This window comes from Marmota flaviventris, chromosome 10 (assembly GCF_047511675.1).
Source record: "Marmota flaviventris isolate mMarFla1 chromosome 10, mMarFla1.hap1, whole genome shotgun sequence".
In the NCBI taxonomy this organism is placed as follows: domain Eukaryota; kingdom Metazoa; phylum Chordata; class Mammalia; order Rodentia; family Sciuridae; genus Marmota; species Marmota flaviventris.
The window spans coordinates 11,405,115-11,429,717 of NC_092507.1; the positions used below are offsets into that span (position 1 = coordinate 11,405,115).

At 48.6% G+C, this 24,603-nt stretch overlaps 1 protein-coding gene across 1 annotated transcript in view; it reads left to right on the forward strand.

Moving 5' to 3' along the window:
* Nucleotides 1–893: 893 nt before the first annotated feature.
* The window catches only part of Fhad1 (forkhead associated phosphopeptide binding domain 1), a 117,256-nt gene continuing 93,546 nt past the window's right edge, over nt 894–24,603 (forward strand). Inside the window, exons 1-2 of the mRNA XM_071617369.1 lie at nt 894–986; nt 21,553–21,759. Of these exons, the coding sequence (XP_071473470.1) occupies nt 894–986; nt 21,553–21,759 (300 nt within the window). The remainder of the gene's footprint in view (nt 987–21,552; nt 21,760–24,603) is intronic.

Here is a 24,603-nt window from a genome sequence, read left to right on the forward strand (position 1 = left end):
AAAAAACATGTTTACAACTTATTCTGAAATACATCAAAGTATAAGATAGACAGTGGTGTCTACTTCTTTAAAGTTCTCTGTATGTTTAATATTTTCATAATAAAATGTTGGGGTGGGGATATGTGCAGCGTCCTGATCACATGATCAAGCTATAACCTGTTACTTTAATTTTAGAAATCACCCTCTTTTTTTTTTCTAGCCAAGTATATAAAGAAATGCAGGAATTTAGAAAGAAAGTATCTAATGCCTGCTTCTTCAATGACTAGCTCTTTGCACTTCAAGCTCTGTGGAAGCTTGGGGTTCAGAGTTCGAGAAGCCCAGGCTAACAACAGCATTAATAGCAGTAGTACTAATTTGTGTGCAAAGTGAGCTCCGAGCCATTCTCTGTATTTCACATGTATTATTGCAGTTAATCCTCACCACACCCATTTTACAGATGAGAAAACTGGAGGGCACAGAGAGAATAAGTAACCAGCCAAGGTCACAGAGCTAGTCAGTGCTTGGTTAGAAATACTGACTGTGAATATGTCAGATAACTAAATTGATGAGTGGTGGGTGGCAGTTATCAGTGGGATTCAGGTTTGTTTGGGGGTTGTTTCAGCTTTGGTTTGTGCCCTGAGTGCCACAGCAAATGTCTGCTGTTTGGTTATCAGACCCAAACTCTTCTACGTTAGACAGCACTGTTAGTTAGCGAAGACGCTCTTGAAGAGACGCAGACTTGGCTTGGTGATCACGGTCAAGTCCAAGGCCCACTGCCGTCTGCAGACTTTCCCTTTGCTTTCAGCTCTATGGGGATCCCATTCATTCTAAAACTGATACTGTTGAGTGGCTGGAGGGCTGCATTTTTCTAACAAAATTCTTTCTGAAAACCTCATACAGGAAAAGAGAAGAGAATGAAAGCCTATCTAAAGAGTGCCGAGGGCTTTTTTGTCCTGAATAAAAGTACCACAATTGGGAAGCATGAGGATTCAGACCTTGTTTTGCAGGTAAGAAGGCTCACCAGCTGCCCCCCCACCCCGACCTCAGCCCCACGCCCCTCCAGCCATCCCCTGCACCCGGGGACTCCCACGTCTTGAAGCACAGCAGCCACGTTGCTCCTTGTGCTACCAAGAATCAATGTGAATAAGCCAAGCCCCTGAGCACGGGCAGCATGACAGCCGCTCTGTCCTTTGCTGAACACATCGTGGTTGCCCCACTGAAAGGCCCTCCTCAGCCTTCTGGGCTGATCTGGAAAGCAGGTGTGGAGCTGGTGCAGTGACCTCCACCTGCTCTGGTCTAGGCCTCGCTCCCTTTTTTGGAGAGGTGGGTGACTGGGGATCGAAGCCACAGGCACTTAACCACGGGGGGCCACATCCCAGCCCTTTGAGGTTTTGAGACAGGTTCTCACTCAGTTGCTTAGGGCCTCACTGAGTTGCTGAGGCTGGCTTTGATCTTGCGATCCTCCTGCCTCAGCCTCCCAATCCGCTGGGATTACAGGTGTGCGCCTCTGCTCCTGGTCCCTCTTTCTCTTCTCAAAGCCTCTTGGGACGGTTCTGGGCCCCTCAGAGCCCACCAGGCTAAGTCCTGGACTCGGCCACCGCATCTTTTTCGTTGCATTTCCTTCTTGATTTAGCACTAGTTTGGTTTAAAGCCTCAGCTCATTGACAGTCAAGGAAGTTGGAAAAAAGAAAGGGATAATAAAAACAGCGGCTTTGCTCCTTTTTAAATATTGAAGGGGGTTAAAATATTAAAATGGAAAGAGAAACACAGCAGAATCCTCTGACTGTGGAAAGCAGCTCTCTCAGACTTGCTCAGCTTACATGCTTAATTTTTTCTTTTGAAATAATAATTATAGAGAGATGGAGTGTGTGTGGCAGCCAGTGATCCCCAGTGGATGCATATAATGTGAGTCTAACAATATCAAAACCAGGAAGCCGACCTTGGTCCTGTGTGTGTGTGTGTGTGTGTTCTTATGTCACTGTGTCACACGTATAGGTTCATGTGCAGCAACTGAGTGGCAGCACCGTATGCCCCTTGTGTACCCCTAGGTAGTCACAGTACCCACCCCCATCCATGACCCCAGCAACCACTCATTTAATCTCCATCTCTGTAATTTTCAGAGTGCTACATAAATAAACACAGTGAGTGACCTTTTGAGACCAGGGGTTTGTTTTTGTTTGTTTTTCGTCGGCCTTTGAGATCCATTTAGACCGTCCCTGGGTCCTTTGGGTTGCTGGACAGCGTCCATGTTAACCGTGCACACTCCAAAGCACAGTTTGATGGGGGCCAGTTTGAGGATTTTGTAAAGAAACCGTCGTGTCCAGGTTCTTGGTGGACTTGTTTTCATCTCTCAGGATCGATGCCTGGGAACGTGAGGCAGGACCACATGGTAAATGCACGTTCGGGGCCTCAAGAAGTCACCAGGTGGTTATCCAAAGTGGCGGACTGTTTTACATTCCCACCAGCGATGCACGTGTGACTGCAGGCTCAATGACCACCGTGTCGCCCTGCTGTCCATGTGGGTGTCCTGGTCAGCAGCCGTGCACCTCACCCTCTTGGTCTGAGTTTCCCCAGTGGCTAGTGAGGTTGGGCATCTTTTCCAGAACGTAGCTGCCTGTTCCCGTCCTCGGAGGTGAAATGCTCCTCCCTGCCTCGGGTACTTCTCCTGGTTGGACAGCCTGAGCCTTCTCTGTGGGCTTCTGAGAATCTCTGCAATCCAGACGCGAGTCCTTGTCAGCTCCCTGGCTGTGACTATCTCCTCCCGCCTGTGGCTTCACCTCACAGAGGGCTCTCACAGGACAAAGCTTTCGCTCTTGAGGAGGGGGACGTCTCCCTCTTCTCTTGCGGATCCTCTGTTTGGCATCGCGTCTGGGACACGTCCATGTACGCGGGAAACACCGAGGTCTCTCCGACGTTCTCCTCTAGCCGTTTTGACATTGTGTGTTTATATTCAAGTCTATGGACGACTCTGATCCATTTTTGTCACATCCTAAGTCCAGGTCGGTGTCCATTATTTGGCCCGTGGGTCGGCAGTCGCTGGAGGACCATTTCTTGGAAAAGAACCGTTGAATTGCTTTTGTACTGTTCTCTGAAGTCCTCTGGCTGCACTTGTGTGGGGACCATGTTGAGCTCAGTGTCATGTTCCGTGGATCTCTGTGCCCGTCCCTCTGCTGACGTGAGGCCACACAGCAGCTCTCCAAGCCTTCAACAGTCAGAGAGCTTCCTCCTGCTTCATTTCTATTTTTCAAAATTGCCTATTTTAGTTCCTTTGCTTTTCCATATAGATTATTAGAATAACCTCTTTATATCTATAAAGCGTCTTGCTGGGATTTAAGTAGGAACTGTTTAAACCTGTGTTTAAAAACCTGGGAAGAATGGTTATCTGGACAATGTCATCTCCCAGCCGTGAATGACGAGTGTCTCCATTTATGGGATCTTCTTTGATCTCTTTCTGAGTCTTTTATAGTCACAAGTCCTGGGCACATTTCATTAGATTTGTACTTAAGCATTCTCTTTGGTCATTATTGATGGTAAATAGTATCATACTCTTAATTTTGGTTTCTACCTATCTATTGCCAGAATACAGAAATACAGGGTGGGTGGGTGGGTTGGCTGGTTGGTGCGTGCTCACATGGTAACTTGCAACCTTAACTAAACTTTCTAGAAGCTCTTTTATAGATCTGGGGGGATTTGACATGTAAATAACCACATCATCTGCAAGCAGGAACAGTTCACGGTTTCCCTTTGTGATCTCTATGCCTTTAACTTAACTTTCTTATAATATTGCAATGGCTAGGACCTCCAGTACTCTGCAGAGCAAGAGTAGTGGAAGTAGTGTAATCTTTATATCTGCCCTATTCTCGATTTTCAGGGGACAGCATAATCTTCTGCCGTTAAATATGATGTTAACTCCAGTGAATTTGGAGAATGTTCTTTATCAAGCTGAGAAGGTTCCCCTGTGTTGCTAGTTTTCTGACAGTGTTCATCATAAATTTGGCAGATCTAATTTTCACCCATGACATGGTCTCCCAACAAGGAAAAAAAGAAACCTTTTCAGTGACAAAGTAGTAAAAACAAAGAAAATGAGTTGAAGTGTCTTCTTAGCCCAAGAGTGAGATTTTAGGCAGTTCTACTTCCCATCTGTCTGAGGTGGGAGCAGGGACTCTCCATTTTAGGTCCAATGATGATATCAGAAAATTAATAATTTTTAAAAGTGCAGGCTTTGGTGAAGACAGACCTGGGCTTGGTCTCTTCAGGCCGGTTTGCAGCTGTGTGACTTCAGGCAATTTGCCTCCGGGCTCTGAGCTCATTTCCCCACCTGTGCACGGCCCACCTTTCAGGAATGTGGGGATCAATGATAAAATGCATACAGAGTGCCGGCCACACAACACTGAGGAGGTGACACTGGGATCATTGCATATGGTCTCATAAAATGAGACAGAAGCATTCCCAGGGGTGCACAGGACTGAGACAGGGAGCCCCTGATATTAACGAGCTGTTTGGAAAGGGAACTGAGGAGGACAATCATTATCATATAGACAGAAACAGACTTGCACTTGGGGCATAAAAATGATCGACGGCTTTCTCTTCCTGGGCCTCAGCTTTAAGGTAAGTCACCACCGTCAGCAGCGGTCACGGTGACTTAGGAAGGAAGCACCATCTGGCTCAGGCTTGGGACAGAGGGCAGAGGAGTTGCCAGATGCTTTGTGGATGCATTTTTGATGGGTTCTCACATCTTCCCTTCGACAAATTCTCTTCCCAGAGCTTAAATCAATGTGGGGAGGAGGCTTTAAGGGATGGGGGAGGGTCTGTTTTAAGTGCCCAAATCTACATCATGGCAGCATTTTCCCGTTTTATAAAACAGGGTGAAAACTGCCCCTCTGCTGACTCTGATGGGCCTTTCTAATTAGTCAAAGAATCAGGCTGGATGCGGTATGTTCCACCCTGAGGAATAGTTAAACAATCAATTGATCCTTTTGTGTTCTTTGAGCTGTTAAAAGTCATCCCACTGCATAAAGTTCAAAAACCTAAAAAGAAAAAAAAAATCTGCCTTAAAATTACCCAGCAATTACACTTAGCAAATTAAAAAAAGATCATTGTTTTATTTGCCTGGGTAAATCCTGAAGAACAGGGAGCCTGGCTTCCTAAGATTCCTACTCATTGGCAAGACTGACGTATTATCTTTTTTTTTTTTAATTTTTTATTGTTGGTTGTTCAAAACATTACAAATTTCTTGACATATCATATTCCACACTTTGATTCAAGTGGGTTATGAACTCCCACCTTCACCCCATACACAGATTGCAGAATCACATCAGTTACACATCCATTGATTTACATATTGCCATACTAGTGTCTGTTGTGCTCCGCTGCCTTTCCCATCCTCCACCATCCCCCCTCCCCTCCTCTCCCCTCCCCTCCCCTCCTCTCTCTCTACCCCCTCCACTGTATAACCCTGAGGGTCTCCTTCCATTTCCATGCAATTTCCCTTCTCTCTCCCTTTCCCTCCCACCTCTCATCCCTGTTAAATGTTAATCTTCTTCTCCTGCTCTTCGTCCCTACTCTGATCTTAGTTACTCTCCTTATATCAAAGAAGACATTTGGCATTTGTTTTTTAGGGATTGGCTAGCTTCACTTAGCATAATCTGCTCTAATGCCATCCATTTCCCTGCAAATTCTATGATTTTGTCATTTTTTAATGCAGAGTAATACTCCATTGTGTATAAATGCCACATTTTTTTTTATCCATTCGTCTATTGAAGGGCATCTAGGTTGGTTCCACAGTCTTGCTATTGTGAATTGTGCTGCTATGAACATCGATGTAGCAGTGTCCCTGTAGCATGCTCTTTTTAGGTCTTTAGGGAATAGAACAAGAAGGGGAATAGCTGGGTCAAATGGTGGCTCCATTCCCAGCTTTCCAAGAAATCTCCATACTGCTTTCCAAATTGGCTGCACCAATCTGCAGTCCCACCAGCAATGTACAAGTGTACCCTTTTCCCCACATCCTCGCCAGCACTTGTTGTTGTTTGACTTCATAATGGCTGCCAATCTTACTGGAGTGAGATGGTATCTTAGGGTGGTTTTGATTTGCATTTCTCTGACAGCTAGAGATGGTGAGCATTTTTTCATGTACTTGTTGATTGACTGTATGTCCTCCTCTGAGAAGTGTCTGTTCAGGTCCTTGGCCCATTTGTTGATTGGGTTGTTTGTTCTCTTATTGTCTAATTTTTTGAGTTCTTTGTATACTCTGGATATTAGGGCTCTATCTGAAGTGTGAGGAGTAAAGATTTGTTCCCAGGGTGTAGGCTCCCTATTTACCTCTCTTATTGTTTCTTTTGCTGAGAAAAAACTTTTTAGTTTGAGTAAGTCCCATTTGTTGATTCTAGTTATTAACTTTTGTGCTATGGGTGTCCTATTGAGGAATTTGGAGCCCGACCCCACAGTATGTAGATCTTAGCCAACTTTTTCTTCTATCAGACGGCGTGTCTCTGATTTGATATCAAGCTCCTTGATCCATTTTGAATTCACTTTTGTGCATGGTGAGAGAAAGGGATTCAGTTTCATTTTGTTGCATATGGATTTCCAGTTTTCCCAGCACCATTTGTTGAAGATGCTATCCTTCCTCCATTGCATGCTTTTAGCCCCTTTATCAAATATAAGATAGTTGTAGTTTTGTGGATTGGTTTCTGTGTCCTCTATTCTGTACCATTGGTCCACCCGCCTGTTTTGGTACCAGTACCATGCTGTTTTTGTTACTATTGCTCTGTAGTATAGTTTGAAGTCTGGTATCGCTATACCGCCTGATTCACACTTCCTGCTTAGCATTGTTTTTGCTATTCTGGGTCTTTTATTTTTCCATATGAATTTCATGATTGCTTTCTCTATTTCTACAAGAAATGCCGTTGGGATTTTGATTGGCATTGCATTAAACCTATAGAGAACTTTTGGTAATATCGCCATTTTGATGATGTTAGTTCTGCCTATCCATGAACAGGGTATATTTTTCCATCTTCCAAGATCTTCTTCTATTTCTCTCTTTAGGGTTCTGTAGTTTTCATTGTATAAGTCTTTCACCTCTTTTGTTAGGTTGATTCCCAAGTATGACGTATTATCTTGATGTTAATATCGTGACATTTTGACATTCGTTACATTTTCTGATTAAGGGAAGTACACATTGTAGTTTTTTTTTTTTTTTTTTTTTTTTTTTTTTTAAGAAAGAAAGCACAAGGAAGAGAATGAGCATCACTTGGAAGCGTGTGTCTCAGTGACGGTCAAGGCTGGTAGTTGCAGGGCTTGGCCTCCAGACTCCGCTGGACCCTGTAGGGACTTTGGTTTCTGAAGCCAATTGGAAGCCTGCTTTACCAGCCTGGTTTTTGCTATTATCATTGCTTATTCCTTCCACAAATATTTACCTGGAGCCTCAGCATGTGCAAGCCACGGACAGTATCACGTCGGTGCCTGCAATCAGCAAGCTTCCAGGACAGGGAGAGGGGGTCACAGGATCCCACAGAGGTCTGCATGGTTTTGTGCCAACATCAGGACTCTAAAGGAAAAAAAAAATATGCAGAGCAAGGGGGAGCCAACTAGACAAGAAGGGGGTACAGGTGCAAAGGCCCTGGGGCAGTGGAATGTATGGTGAGCTCCCAGGACTGAAAGAAAACCAGTGTGTCCAGAAGAAAGAATGGGAGGGGGCTGAGACAGCAGGACTTCCTCGAGGCGGGGAAAGGATTCAGGTCTTCACCAGAAGGGCACTGGAAAGAGAGCCCTGAAAGAAGGGGTGGCCTGCCTTTTGACAGCGGGGACTTCTCCCACTGGACACAGCTGCAAATCCCCTGCTCTTAACCTCCCTCAGTTCAGAGCTAAACCTTGTGATTTATGATTTTATAGGATTTTTTATGATTCGTGAACAAACTATCATTTTTATAGTTGAATGTGAATATTATTTATTTATTTGAATTTTGCTTCGAGACAAGGGTCTTGCCGTATGGCCCAGGATGGCCTGAAATTCCTGGACTCAGTGATCCTCCTGCCCCAACCTCTAATTAGCGGGACTATAAGGTGCCCACCATGCACCTGACGCATGGGACTATTATTTAAGCTCCACTGAAATCAGGGGTTCAGTTCTTCCAGGACCCGTGGCACCAACCTGAGACTGTTGAAATACCCACGGGAGCTTGTTACACCTGACCTTAGACGTCCTGGCTCAGTGGGTGGGCGCTGGGGCCCAAGCATCTGCCCACTTCCCTGTTCCCCGGGTTCCAGTGGGGTCCCCAGGGAGATGGTGCCAGGACCATCCTGCAGGAGCCCTTCCCCTGGCTCCTCTGTCCCCTGGGCCTTGCCTTCTGCCGTCTGACCCCCTCCCACCCCTTCCTATGTACTGTTCCAATAAACTTGGTTTTGAGGGGAAGAGGAGCCAAGGTTAAAGAGTGGAGCGAGCACAAGCCGCTTCCCAAGGGCTCACCTGCCCCACACTGGGCGGTCCCAGGAGTCCCTCCAAGCCTGCTCTGTGGGCCAGCGTGTGGGCACCAGCTGGCCTGGGCTGGACGGCGGACACAGCTGGGAAGGAGGTGGGCAGGGTCTAGCCGGCTGGCTGCTCGGTGGGGGCGTGCCCCTGTGGCGCCCCAGCCCTACTCTACGGCTCTTAGGGTTGGGAGCAAGACGTGGCCCACACAGAACCCACCAGGCACTGAGTTCTGTCCCCCGGCAGGGCACCTGTCACTCTGGGCTGCCTTTGAGGGAAGCACCCTGGACCCTGCATCGTCGTCTTTATTCTTGTTGTTAAACGATGCTTCGCAGATTCCCTTCTACTTCCTTATGCGGAGGACGGCGGAGTCCATCCGCGGAGGCAGGTGCCTCTCACGCGATCCGCAGGCAGCCCTGGGTGCAGGTGCGCGCTCCACCAGCAGGAGGCGCCGCCCCTTGGTCTCACCCATCCCAGCGGGAACCTCCTCTGCCCTGATTCCAGTGGTCAGCGCCCATCGTGCCAATTTATGGGCCACTTTCCCTCCAGCAGGCGGAGAGCTTCCAGGAGGACAAAGTTCAGAGCAAAGAATAGATCCCTCTCTCTCTCTCTCTCTCTCTCTCTCTCTCTCTCTCTCTCTCAAAATATGAATATCTTAAAATTTACCATCTTGACCATTATGCACTCTGGGGCGTTAAGTATACTCACATTATGGTCCAGAAGTTTCTTGTCTCTGGAAACTCAAGCTCTGTGCACAGTGAAGAAAGACCCCCTTCCTGTCTCCCCAGCAGGAAGCCACCACCTTCCTGACGGTCTCTTCTGAGTCTGCCCACTGTGGGCGGCTCATGTAAGTTGAATCCTGTGTGTTTGTCCTTTCGTGAATGGCTCGATCACTTTGCACAATAATGTCCTCCAGGGCATCCACGTTGTGGCATGCGGAGTTGCTCCCTTTTCTTTAAGGGTGACCACATCTTGCTTCTCCACAGACACTCGGGCTGCTTCCACCTTTTGGCTACTATTAATAATGCTGCTTTGAGCGTGGCTGCCCATATCTCTTTGAGACCCTGCTTTCAGTTCTTTGTGGTACGTACCCAGAGGCGCAATGGTGAGATCACGTGGTCATTCTGTTTTTTATTTTGGGGGGACTGCTGTACCATTCCCAGAGCTGCACCATTTTACCATCCCAGCAGCCGTGGAAGCGTTCAGCTTCTCCGCATCCTCGCCAACGCGGATTTTCTCTTTGTGAAAGTAGCCGTCCTGCTGGGTGTGAGGCAGATCGTGATCTTCTCACATTTAGACTGAGAAGTAGGCTGTATCTCACATGAGTTTATACAGGTCCCTGTGTATTCTGTGCATGAATCACAGAATTGATCCCTCAAAACAATGCTGGGGGGTAGGAGCTACTCTTATTGTTGCTATCCTCATATGCACGTGTGGAGACGGGGCCCAAGGTGTGACTTACCCAGCCTGTCTGAGGTGGAGGGTGGCTTCCAGACCTGTCTGACTCAGAGCTTTGGGAGAAGGAAACTTCATACATTTGGCTCTGGGATCATCTAAAAATCTACATATCTGAAATTCCTTGTGAGCTCATGAAGATAATAAGGTAGTCGATAAGCCAGGGGAATTCCTTACTGAGAAATCCTAAGCACAGATTAACAAACAGCGAACTGGGTTTCCTCCTCATTCTCCTGGAAGCAAGGAGCACAGGTGGCGCCCTCTACTGGGGAACTGGGGTAAAGAGGCGAGGGCTGGGGCTGGGCCGCGGCTTCGCAGATCAGAGACCTTGAGGCTGTCCTGGGGACCCACAGAATCCTGCCTGGGTACCAGGGCCAGGTCCCCCCGAGAGGACCGAGCCTAGTGCCTCTTCAAAGAGAAACCTACAGAGCAGGACAGGAAAGGATGCCCAGATGTGCTGAAGCACAGGCGTGAGTCTGAAGTGTTGGGAACGCTCTGGCTTGGCCTGGCGCATACACGTCGAAGGGCACAGGGGCCAGGCTACGCGTGGGACTTGTCTGGAAGATGGAACCCGTCCCCAGAAGGGGAAAGAGTGGGTCACCTTTGTGATTTTGAGAGAGAACATGGGGACAAGGCGGAACGAGTCGGGGAACAGCAGAGTGACTCCAAGTGGCCAACTGCGTGAACTTGGCTCTGGATCACCTGCTGGAGGGACCCTGAGTCTGCCCTGGTGAGCCCAGGCCAGGCGAGCTGTGCGGCCGTCCCCAAGGTGACTCCCGAGTATGTGCCCTGGGGACAATCAGCAACTGTGCTGTAAGAGTGGAGATAGCGTGTGTAGTGACTTTTGTTTTCTGTGTTTGTTTTCTATTTAAACAACACAGATTTATTTTCTCAAAGTTCCGTACTCAGCTGGTTGTCCCAGGTCACCCAAGGCCAGATGGACGTGTTGCTGGCCTGGGCTCTTCTCTGGGGTCTCGGGGGACAGTCTGCCTCCAGGGCCCCTCAGGCTGCTGGCAGAATTGGGTTCCGTGCTATGACTGTGCTGGGCCCCCTTCCCTTGCTGGCTGCTGCTCGGAGGTCATCTGGGGCTCCCAGAAGCTGCCCACCTGTGTGGCTTGTGGCCCCCTTGTCTTCAAAGCCAGCAGCCGTGGCTCCTTCTGGCCTCAGCCGCTCTGGCCTCCCTCGCTCTGACTCACCTCAGCTCCAGCTAGAGTTCCTTGTTTCTAAAGGCGCATGTGATCAGATTAGCTCCACTCGGCTAATCTGGGATGATCTCCCTGTTCTGAGGCCTCTGATTAGTAATCTTTCCTGGTCCTGCACGATCCTGCCTGTGGAATGCGGTGTATTCATGGGTCCCGGGACTGGGACCTGGGTGTCTTCGAAGGGCCACATGCCTGCTGCAGTGACTGCAGTCTCTTGGCTGGACACTGACCTGGGGTGGGCGTCATGTTTAGAGGAATCAGTAGGGTCCGTGCCAGGGGCAGGGGAGAGATGCTGCTGAGCTGGCGGGGCCATGGTAGCCCTGGGGCTCCCCGAGGGCCTGCCCTGTGGCGCTGGGTTTGTACTTTTGTGGGTCATTAACTCCTCGAATCCTTGCAACAGCCCTAGGAGTAGGGGCTGTTATTTCATATTTTTCCGATGGGGAAGTAAAGGCAGAAGCAGACTAGGAAGCCTACTCAAGGTCACCCCACGCTCACGCAGGAAGGAGGTGGAGGACTGGGATCCTCACCAGGGGCCTGGGACCCCGCAGGCACACGGAGCTTCAGGAAAGAGGACTTGCAGTGAGTCCCACAGAACTGCCATCTCTGGGGACTCCTGGCCCCAGGGTGGCACTGAGTCCAGGGAGCTCAGAGGCCCCCGGAGCCCGCTCTCTCCAGCCCGCGCCCCAGCCTGCCCAGGAAGCCAGCCTCCTCTGCCCCGAGCTGCCGGGCCTGGCCTGGGTCTGGGCGCCCCTCACATCCTGTTTCTTCTGAAGGCCCCGTGTCCACTGTCGCTGCCTTACGTCTTTTCCTGAGGCGGTGACAGAAGTGGGGTGGGGGATGGGATGGCCGAGGACCAAAAGGCAAAAAGAAAGAAAGCGGACCCCAGCAGCTGGCTTCAGAAACGCTGGGTCGTGGCCGGGCAGCGTCCTGTCGGCCTGGTGAGGGACGCTGGTCCAGCTCCGGGGGCACACGACAGAGCAGGTGGCACTTGACCTGCGCTGCCAGCAGTGGCCTCTCCAACACCGCCGGCCCCTTGACCTCCACCTCCAGGGCTGCTCTGCACTGTGCCCTCCACAGACAGGAAGCGGAGGCACCCAGAGCCTGGGCCACTTGCCCAGGTTGCCCCGCGGGGAAGCCCGCGAGCGGTGCCTTGAGCCAGGTGCCCACCTGGAAGCAGCCTGAGGGCCCCAGACCACCCGCTGCCGCCCTCCCGACACCCTAGCCACGGGCCACACGCCCCCAGACATTCCAGATGCCACTGAGGGGCCGGGAGACCCACGGAATCCACAAGGACTTGGCACTGGGGGTGGGGGACCCAGGCAGTGGTTGGGAAACCAGAGGAGAAAGGAATGTTCCTGAAGCACCTAGTGACACAGGAACCGCCTGGACAGGAGGCAGCTTTAGGAGGGCGGCCAGAGCAGGCTGCGGGCTGGAGGAGGCTTCCAACAGGCGAGGCCACACTGAAGGCACCGAGAGGTGGCTGAGGAGCTAAAGCCAGGCCTGGGCAGGGGAGAGGAAGCAGGGCAGGCTGGCCCTGGTGGTGGCGGGAGGGGACTTGCTGTGAGGGAGGTCCAGGTCCTGGCAGGGAACAGAAGGCACACTGGGTCGGGGGAGGGGGATGGGCTGAGGTGAGTTTAGTGAAGTGGCCCTTGCAGAGGCCACAGCGTGCAGAGACCCCCCAAGGAGCGATCCTGCAGCTCCCAGAGCCATGGGGGGTCGGGAGCTCCAGACCTGAGCAGGGCGGGGAGGGGAGGGGCATGGGGCAGTACCAGCTGGGAGCTGTGCCCCTGGGGGAGGGCTGCCCCCAGTCCCTGGCGGTACCACTGTGGGTGAGGGCCTAAACACCCCAGCCTCTCCCACCCTCCCTGCTCCAGTCTGGTCTCCATGGGCCAAACCCACGGGAAGAGGGTGAGGAGCCAGGAATGCTCCACGCGGGGCGACTGCCAGGCAGAGGCCACTGGAGGAGGGGCCAGCGCAGGGTGCAGGGAGACTCCAGGAGGCTGTTCATGAAGTGAGACGAGGGGCCCAAGCCCAGGGACCTGGCAGTGGGGAGGTCAAGGTCTGAGGGTGGACTTCCCGGTCCCAGTGAGGCGAGGCTGAAAACTGGCCTCGGAGGAAGGTTCCAGATCCGTTTCGAGCCTTGGCAGCTGGTCGTAGGTAGCAGGGCCTCTCTGCGGGTTCCTCCAGCCAGGCCGTCCTCCAAGGACGTCTCCATCTTAGCCGTTTTAAGGCCACAGTCAGGAACGTTAGCTACCTGCCATCGTTGTGTGCAACCAGCTTCTGGCAGAAGTGAAACCCGGGCCCCTGCCCCAGCCCTGGCGGGCCCCAAGCTCCCTTCCCTCTGTGAGTTGGACTCCTCTGGTGCCTCCTAGAAGTGGCATCACCATCTCTTGTGACCTTAGTTCATTTAGTACAATGTCTGCAAGGCTCAGCATGCCCCAGCAAGAGTTGGGAATTCCCTCCTGGTTAAAACGGAGGAATATTCTGCTGTGCGCACACCACATTTTCTTCATCCACTCACCCATCCGTGGGTTAGGTCGGTCCCTGGCTGTGTGAACAGTGCTGCTACGAACACCGGTGGACAATGTCTCCTCCAGATCCTGCTTTTAAGTCTTTTGAATATATACCCAGAAGTGGAATTGGGGGAAATTCTGAGGACCCAGCTCTTGCTTTCTACGGAAGCTGCACCACCTTCCATGTCCACCATCAGGACACAGGGCTCCTTCTCCGCGTCCTTGTCAACACTTGTTTGTTTTTTTAAACAGTAGCGATGGTCATTGGGGTGAGGTGGTCTTGATCTCATTGTGGTTTTGATTTGCATTTCTCATATATGCAAAGGCTCATTTCTGGGCTTTGTATTTGATTCCACTGGTTATCTTCAGGGGTAAATGCAGGGCCCTGCTACTTTGATTGTTGTAGTCTTTTGTTAACTTTTGACACCAGGAAATCTGAGACCTCCAACTTTGTTCTTTTCCAAGATTGTTTTGGCTCTCCAGGATTCCTTGAGATGTCATATGCATTTGAGGATGGAGTTTTCTATTTCTGAAAAAAAAAATGCCATTGGTATTTTGATAGGGGCTGCATTAAATCTAAAGATTGCGTTGGGTAGTGTTGCATCTTAATGGTGTTAAGGCTTCAAATCCATGAACATGTTTTCCCATTTATTTGGGTGGGTTTTTTAATTTCAGCAACATTTTATAGTTTTCAATATGCAACTCTTTTGCCTGTCTGTATATGGCAAATGTCGTATTCCTTTTGATACTATTAAAAATGGAATTATTTTCTTTTTTTGGATTATTTATTACTGCATATAACACTGATTTTGGGGGTGTTGATTTTGAATCCTGAAGGTTTGATGAATTTATTTATTAGTTCTAACAGGTTGTTTTCCTTTTCTTTCCAATTTGAATATCTTACTTCTTTTTCTTGCCAAAATTGCTCTGGCTAGTACTTTTTTAAAAAAATAACTTTATTTTATTTATTTATTTTTATGTGGTGCTGAGGATCGAACCCAGGGCCTTGGATGTGCGAGGCGAGCGCTCTACCACTGAGCACCCCAGCACCCTGGCTAGTACTTCTATGTTGAATGGAAGTGGCTGGAGTGGGCATCTTTGTCTTATTCCTGATCTTGGAAAGAAAGCTTTGAATATTTCAACATTATGAACATTAGCCTGGGGGCTGGGGTTGTGGCTCAGTGGTAGAGCACTTGCCTAGCATGTATGAGGCACTGGGTTCAATTCTCAGCACTGCATATAAATAATAATAAAATAAAGGTCCATCAACATGGAAATTTTTTTTTTTTTAAAAAAAGAACATTAACTTGACTTTTCTTTTCTGGTACTAGGGATTGAACCTGGGGTACTAACCACTGAGCCACATTCCCAGCCCCTTTTATTTTTTATTTTGAGACAGGGTCTTGCTGAGTTGCTGGCCTTGCTAAATTGCTGAGGCTGGCTTTGAACTTGGTGATCCTTCTGCCTCAGCCTCCTGACCACTGTGATTACAAGTATGCATCACCATGCCCAGCTTAGCTTGACTTCATATATCCCCTTTATTATGTTGAAAGTTTCCTTCTATTCTTGATTTACTGAGTGTACGTTTTATCATAAAAGAGTACTGAACTTTGTCAAATGCTTCTTCTGCGTCAATTGAAGTGATTATGACATTTTACTCCTTCCTTCTGTTGATGTGGCAGGATACATTGATTGATGTTCAGGTATTGAACCATCCTTGCATTCCGGGAATACACCTCTCTTGGTTGTTCTATATAATCTTTTAATGAGCTATCGAATTGCATTTGCTAACATTTTGTTAAACATTATTGCATCAATAACCAAGCACAGTGGCATGAGCCTGTAGCCCCAGCTATGTGGGAGACTGAGACAGGAAGACCATTTGAGCCCAAGAGTTCAAGACCAAAGTGCACAACATAATGAAACCCCATAAAAAAGAGTTTTGGATCAATATTCATGAGGGATATGTGTTTATAGTTTTCTTATAACTCCTTTTGTTCTGGGTTGTGTCAGGGTAATGCTGGTCCCTCACTTCACCTTTGGGGTCTCAGGTTCTTCATCTGTGACATGGGGATATTAACAATCTGATATAAAAAGGTCTGTGGTGCAGGTTAAGTAAGGGAATGAACACAGAGTGCTCTGGCAGGGCCGGTCCACAGGGAGCTCTCAGAGTATGTTAGGGGCTAACGATATTAAATCAGTTGGTCCTTAGTGGCCGCCGGAGAGGGCGGGACTTGTGCAGCCAGTCTCTATCAGCAGCCAGGCTTTTGCCCAACGTTAGTTTTGTGCACTTGTCCAAATACAGAAGGAGTGTGTTATCAGGGGTTCCTGGCCCCGCCTGTGGCAAAGCCTGGTCCGTGCGCTGGATTTGTCCACACCTTCCTGCTCACTTCCACGACTTAATCACGGCCTGGCAGCTTCTGAGGAACTGAAAGTAATGGGGCCTAGAGAAGGAGGAACCAAAGTCACCCACAGAATTCGCCTCCTTGTTGTAGGCCATCAAGGTTCCAAGGGCACCAATGTGGTTAGTAGGGACGAGGAGAGGGTGGCACTCCTTAATAGGACAGAGTTCCCATCTCTCTGTCCCCCCGAATACACACACACACACACATATACACACATACACTTACACACACACATACACTTACACACACATACACTTATACACACACACATATACACACACATACACTTACACACACATACACACATACACTTACACACACATACACTTACACACACATACACTTACACACACATATACACACATACACTTACACATACATACACACATACACTTACACACACACATACACTTACACACACATACACTTACACACACATATACACACATACACTTACACACACATACACTTACACACACATATACACACATACACTTACACACACACATACACTTATACACACATACACACACATACACTTACACACACATACACTTATACACACATACACACATACACTTACACACACATACACATACATACACTTACACACACACATACACACACATACACTTACACACATACACACACATACACTTACACACACATATACACACATACACTTACACACACACATACACACATATACACTTATACACACACTTACACACACACATACACTTACACACACACACATATACACACATACACTTACACACACATACACTTACACACACATACACTTACACACACATACACACACATACACTTACACACACATACACACATACACTTACACACACATACACACAATACACTTACACACACATACACACACATACACTTACACACACACATACACACACATACACTTATACACACACATACACACACATACACTTACACACACATACACACACACATATACACACACATACACTTACACACACACATACACACATACACTTACACACACACACTTACACACACACATATACACACATACACTTACACACACATACACTTACACACACATACACACATACATTTACACACACATACACTTACACACACATACACTTACACACACACATACACTTACACACACATACACTTACACACACATATACACACATACACTTACACACACATACACTTACACACACATACACTTACACACACACATATACACACATACACTCACACACACATACACACACATACACTTATACACACATACACTTACACACACACATACACTTACACACATACACACACATACACTTACACACACACACACTTACACACACATATACACACATACACTTACACACACACATATATACACACATACACTTACACACACATACACACACATACACTTATACACACACATACACATACACTTACACACACATACACACACATACACTTACACACACACATACACTTACACACACACACTTTGCCAATGCACATTTTTATAGTTGGTGAGTATATTTTTACTAACTGAAGTCTCTGGCTCACATCGTTCACTCTGTATGGACAGCCCCCAAGTTGTGATGGTTTGTGATTCTTCTCACTTTCCAGTGGTGCGAACGCAGCACACCCTCAGTAGCAACCACACTTAGAGTTTTGAATTTTGGTCTTTTCCTTGGATAAGGTCCTGCGACACAGTACCCTCACCAGTGCCCCACTGCAGGCAAGTGAGGCTTCAGAGCACCTCTTAGGTAGGCTACGTGGAGTCGTGGTGCTCGGCAGGTTGGGAGTATTCAATTCATTCTTTTTGTACATTGAGGATTCGTTTGCTAACATTTTGTTGAAGATTTTGCATCTATGTTCATACGAGATGTTGGTTTTTTGTTTTCCTTTCTTGTAATGTTTGTATCTGGTTTTGGAATTGGGATGATACTGGCCTCATTGAATGAGTTGGGAGTGTTCTGGAAGAAATCATGGGGAACTAGTATCACTTCTTCCTCAAATGTTTGATATAATTCATCCATGAACTTATTTGGGCCTGGTGATTTCTTCTTTGGAAGATTATGAATTATTGATTCAAGTTCTTTTATGAAGAATGTATGGTCCCACTCAGATCATCTGATTCTTCTTTAATGAATTTGGTAGATTGGTCTTTCAAGGAGTAGGTCCATTTCATCCAAGTTATCCAACTTGTGGACAGAGAGTTGTTCATAATATTCCTTTGTTGTTCTTTCCATGTCCCTGGGCTCAGTGGCAATGGCCTCTCTCTCCTGTCTGCCTGCAATCTTTTGTGTCTTCTCTTTTTTTCCTGGTTGGCTTACTAGAGGTTTGTTGATTTTATTGATCCTTCTAAAGAGTCACCTTTTGGAGTCTGTGTTGGTCAGCTTTCCACTACTGTAACAAAATACCTGAGATAATCACCTTACAGAAGAAAGGTATATTTGGGCACCTGTTTTCAGAGATTTCAGTCCATACTGCTTGGCCTGCTGCTCTGGGTCTGGGGCAGCAAGGTGCATCATGTCGGAGGAGGCCCATTCACCCCATGATAGCCAGGAAGCAAAAGGAGAGGAAGAAGCTAGGGTCCGAAGATTCCCTCCAAAGGCACGTCCCCAATCACCTAACTTCTTCCCACTAAGCCCCACCTCTTAAAGGCTCCACCATCTCACAGTAGGAGCACAGGCTGAGACCAAGCCTTCCACATGTGTGCATTTGGGAGACATTCAAATCCAAACTATACAAGTCTCTTTTATTGTTATCTATACTTTTTTCCTTTTTCAATTTCTCTCATTTTTGCTCTAATTTTTATTTATGTTCTGTTTGTATTAGGCTTGTTGCCTTTCTATCTCTGGTTTCCCACGGTGGAAGCCTTGATTGTTTATTTGAGATCTTTCTTCACACCACCCATGCATTCAACACCACCCATGCCCAGCTCTCCCTGCAGCCACAAATGTTGGTTTTCATTTTCATTTAGTTAAGATCATTTTTCACTGGTCTTGGGACTTCTTTTATGACTCATGTGGTATTTAGCTATTTAGAAATAAATTGTTTAATCTTCAGATATTTGGGGATTTTCCAGCAATCTTTTTCTTCCTGATTTCTAGTTTAATTCCACTGTGGTCTGAGAGCAGAGTCAGCATACTTTCTATTCTTTTAAATATGTTGAGATGTGTTTTAGGATCCAGAACGTGGTGTATCTTGGTGAATGATTGTCCTATATGAACTTGAAAAGAATGTGTGTCTTGTTGTTGTTGGCTTACATATTCTATAAACACCAATTAGATCTGGTTGATTGCTGGTGCCATGCAGTTCATCTTGTGGCCTTACTCATTTTCTGCCTGCTGGGTCCATCTGTTATTGGCAGAGAAGGAATGACATCTCAACTACCACAAGGGATGTTCTGTCTCTCCTTGCAGTTTATTGGGTTTTGCCTCTTGTATTTTTTAACTGTTATTAGGTGCATACATGTTTAGGGTTGTTACGTCTTCTCAGAGAATGGACCCTTTTATCATTTTTTAATGCCTCTCTACATCCAATAGCTCTTCTTCTTCTGAAGTCAGATGTGTCTGCAATGAATTTAGCTACTCCAGCTTTCTTTGGTGTCTTTGTATTTGGAGTGTTAAAGTGTTTGATGGAAACTTGTCAATAGACTTCAATTTAAGAAAACTGGGCACAAACCAATCTTGTCAAGTTGGTGGCCCCACATAAATCATTCTATGACTCAGTTTCCTCCTCCACAAAATGGGGACTGTCTGGATTGTGAGGATGAAATGGGACACTGTGGTAAGAAAGCTGGCCAGTTTCCTGGCATGTAAAGTTTAATATGTTAGAATGCTCCTCTGTCACGTGCATCAATATGTTTTATTAGTAAAATAAACTGTTGGTACTTATGATGGCATTTTAGATTTCTGAGTGCATGTACTTTTTAATGAAACCTGATGGGGATATCCTGAAAAGATGAAGAAGGTGAACTTAGAAAATGATTGCAAAGTCTCAGGCTGGAGTGGATGTCCTGTAGGCTGTGTCCTTAAAAGACAAAGACATTCAGGCATGTGGTACGTGGATGGGGTCCCAGCTACCCAGAGACTGAGATGGAAGGATCACCTGAGCTTAGGGTCAATCTGGGCAACATAGTGAGGTACCATCATAAAAAAAAAAAAATTAAGAAAAGATGAGGAAGGAAGAAAGGAAATAAATAGAATAGAAAAGAAAAGAAATGTGTTTCCTTACCTCCCTGCAGGGCCCGAGGCCAGGGGAAGGTGCTATTGCCCTGGATGATGAGCTCGGCTCACTCTTCTTATTAAAGCAGAATTAAGTTAGGCACAGTGGTGCACGCCTATAATCCCAGCAACTCAGGAGGCCAAGGCAGGAGGATTGCAAGTTCAAAGCCAACCTCAGCAACTTAGCCAGGCCCTAAGAGACCTAGCAAGACCCTATCTCAAAATAAAAAATAAAAAGGGCTGGGGATATGACTCGGTGGTTAAGCATCCTTGAGTTCAATCAGATTTTTTAAAAAATGAAATTGAGAGGTGCTTCTGTCCCCCACCACCAGCTCATAGATGCACTGGCCGGGAGCCCTTTCCTTTGGGGACCATAGTCACACCTGGCCCCCTGTTGAAAAGTAGATCATCTTTGGTTAGATAAACTCTGAGTAGCTTCTAAGATGCAAAGGGAATAACTAATCACATGGGAAAATGCTTCATTGCATGTCTGAGTTTTGAAAGGCAGTTGTATGTGTTAAGTGATTAATTTTGTTTTAATTTTAAAAGAATGTCAACATAGAAAAAAACCCAGAAGGATGTGAGCCACAGTATTAACAGCGGCTGCCTCTGGGGGATGGGATTACAAGAGATTTTAATATCCTTTTACTGCTTTTCTCTATTTCTCATTTTCTGCAATAAGAAATGTTATTTTTTGAATGAACAAAACAATGAACAGCAATACCCCCTCAGCTATGTGACCCTCTCCATGGACCTGGCTGGACAGCTCTCACTCGCCACTGGCCTTTGTGGTTTGTGTCCAGGCGGTTTCTGTTTCCTGCCCAGCCTTTCCCTCCCACCCTACACCAGCCGGTGCAGAGTCAAGGGAACAGGAACAGGAATGGCCACCTCCCTGGCCAAACATTTACCCACTGAGACTACCCAGCTTCCTTTTGCCTTTTTCTGACTCTCCACCCAACAACTTGGTGCCTGTTCCCAGGTCTGCAGTCAGAGAGCACATCCCAGCTCCAACACACTCTAGCTATGTGGCCTTAGGAAAATCACTTACCCTCTCTGATCCTCAGCATCCTTTAACAATGAGGATTGTGAGCGCAGGGTGTAGCTCCATGTAGAGTACTTGCTTAGCATGTGCCAGGCCCAGGATTCAGTGCCCAGTACCAAAAAATAAATAAAACAATGTGGTGACAATCCACAGCGACTTGGGTGACACATTCTGGCCTACAGTGCGCACTAGGGCCATGCATTTTTGTTCCTACGACCACTGTCCGTCTCTGCTTTCAGTCGGCAGACATCGACAACCACCACGCGCTCATTGAGTTCAACGAGGACGAGGGCAGTTTCGTTCTTCAGGACTTCAATTCCCGCAACGGCACGTTCGTCAACGAGTGTCACATCCAGAACGTGGCTGTGAAGCTCATCCCCGGGGACATCCTGAGATTTGGGTCCATGGGACTGACCTACGAGCTGGTCATTGAGAATCCACCCCAGGTGAGCCCAGGCCGCTGCAGGCGGGATGCCGAGCCACGTCGGGGCAGGGGGACAGGGTGCCCAGCTGTGCCAGGGGCACAGGGTGCCCGAGACGACATGCCGAGCCAGGACGGGGCAGGGTCAGCACGAGGTGCCCAGCAGTGCGCTGCAGGGGACGATGTGCCGAGCTCGCCGCGTCCTGCCGTGTCGCCTGCCATCGGGACAGCCCAGGGTGCAGCTCTGCGGAGGGCGCCCCTCTTTGCAGGCTGTGCACCGCCGGCTGTGAAAGCCCCGGCCGTGGGTCTGGGGGAGCAGCGCCCCCATATGGTGGGGTGTGGCCTTCGTGAAACTCCGCGTCCCAGCTGGGAACAGCCACTGTCGGGCCCGGCAGAAACGCGCCCGGGCTCAGGGCCCAGACCTGGGTCTCAAGTGAAATCAACCCATAAAATCTGGTCACCAGGAGCCCGGGGCCCACCAGGGAGGCGCGCAGGGGCCGACGAGGTCACGGCCTTGGCCGCGGATCCCCGCCCTGCCACCCCGCTCCCTGCGGGCTCCTGAGCAGCCCGGGACCCTGGACGGCCGTCTTGGCATCCACAGGGTGGGGCCGTGACCGCCCTGGGCTCACCTGAAGGTCCAATGAGCCCCCGTTACGATTGTGAAACTCACAGCCTGCGGCGCCTCGGTGGCACCCGTCGTCCGGTCCCGGGAGGTGGGTGTTGGCCTCACTCCCACCCCAACTCCGCTGCAGGGACTGAGACCCCCAAGGCTTAGACCCTTCCTAGGATAAGACCAACAATAATAAATGTAGAGACTCCAGCCAGCGGCCTGGGGCTGGGGTCTCCCAGAGCCCTGTGAAAGCTGGCCCCAGGGATCGCCCTCCGCGACCCGCAGGCGCCTGACCAGGACCCCACCACCGGGCTCCCACTGGGCTTTGGAACCTGGGACAGGCCGCTCCTGCTCTCTCCTTCCCCTGGCACCAACGCTAACACGTTTGCTCAGGGAAAGCTCTGGGTCCTCTGGCAGCACTGCCAGGCCTCCCGACCCAGAGGGTGCTGTCCTGATCAGCGGTTCTCAAGAGGCCACTTAGGTCCCCCATGTCAGAACCACGTGACAGCAGAGCAGCAGTGCAGATCTCTGAGCTCCCCCAGGCCCAAGGACTCATGCTTAGGGTTGCCAGAAAAAAATGCAGGACACCTAGTTAAATTTTAGTTTATATTAAAAAAATAGTTTTAGTTATAAGTATGTCCCCAATATGGCATGGGATATACTTATGCTAAAAATTTATTCAGTTTTTACAGAAACTCAGTTTGAACTGGACACCCATATTTTATTTATTCATATTTCCTCATTTATTTATTTGTGCTCCAGCTAACAGCCCCACAGCACTCCTGGAAGCTGCATGCTCACCAGCTCCTTGGAGAGCCGCTGTGCCCCAACAGAAGGGAAGCCAATACAGAATATTTTGTATGTAGCGTTTGTGGGCTCTTTTAGGGATGAAAGAAAATGGAATTTCTGATCCAAGTCTGTGAAGTCTGAGGCAGTGTTTCCTTAATGAGTCTGATTACAAGAATTTTTCAGAAATTTCCAGTAAAATTATAGGTTCCTGGGCCCCCTCCTTAGGAAATTCTGATTTTTGTGACTTGCCAGGCAGAGAGGAGAGGACATACAATCAATATCTGTGTTTCTTTCTTATCTTACGAAAATATTTATTGGAATATTACTTATAGTAGCATAAAATTTGAGACCTCAGTGCCCATCAGAAGGGGCGTTGTCTGATGAACTAGGAGAGACCCATTACCGTGCGACACTGGGCTACCTTTTTTTTTTTTTTTGTACCAGGGATAAAACTCAGGGGCACTCGACCACTGAGCCCCATCCCCAGCCCTATTTTGTGTTTTATTAAGAGACAGGGTCCCACTGAGCTGCTTAGCGCCTCGCTGTTGCTGTCGCAATCCTGCTGCCTCAGCCTCCTGGGCCACTGGGATTGCAGGCATGTGCTGCCTTTTAAAGACCCAGCTTTGCTGCGGGGTGACTGGCGTATCCAGCTGCCTGTGGGTAAAGTGCCTACCGTGGTGGGCTTTGACACGTGGCCATCACCACGCCAAGCCAGCAAGCTGCATAGCCTCAAACAGGCCCGTGGCTCCCCGGCTGGCTCCCGTGGCTGCACTGAAGCTCACGTGGTGTGACACACATGTCCCCCATTTCAAATGTGCACCTTGCAAACTCTAGTGAATCGATGAGCCGGCCGCCATTGCAGGGTCTGTTTCCAGCACGATTCCATCACCCACCCCCAGAGAAACCTCCAACACTCACCTGTGTCCGTCTGGTTCTGATCTTTTCCCTTCTGAAGCTGGGGTGGGATCCACGCAGCATGAGGTCTGCCACCTCGCCATGCTTACATGAGGACGTTGGTGGCATGAGGTGCCCATCTCCACCGCTGCCCTGCTTCATCTTGTAGAACCCAAACTGTCCCCGTGGAAGAGTGAGGCGCCTCGGCCCTCGCCCAGCCCAGGCAGCGCTGCTCTGCTTCCTGCCTCTATGAATCTCTAGGCACCGTGTGGCTGGCCTCGGGCGGGACCTGTCCCCCTGGGAGCCTCCCTAGGTTCTGGCTGAAGGGGGTCCCGTGCCGGCTGCCACTCCTGTGGATTCTGTCCCGCTGGCCTGGTGACCCTGCCTGTGGGCTGTTTATCTTTAAGTACATGGAGAGTGACTCTCATCAAATATTTTGGGTCCGTTTTTCCTGAGAAATCCAGAGCCAGCTGGACGCCCGCTCACTCCTGTTCCCATCCGTCTTTTGGGCCAGGAGAGGGCGCTCTCTCCCCAGGTGGAGTTTTCCAGAACTCCTTCTCTGGAAGACAGCGGTCC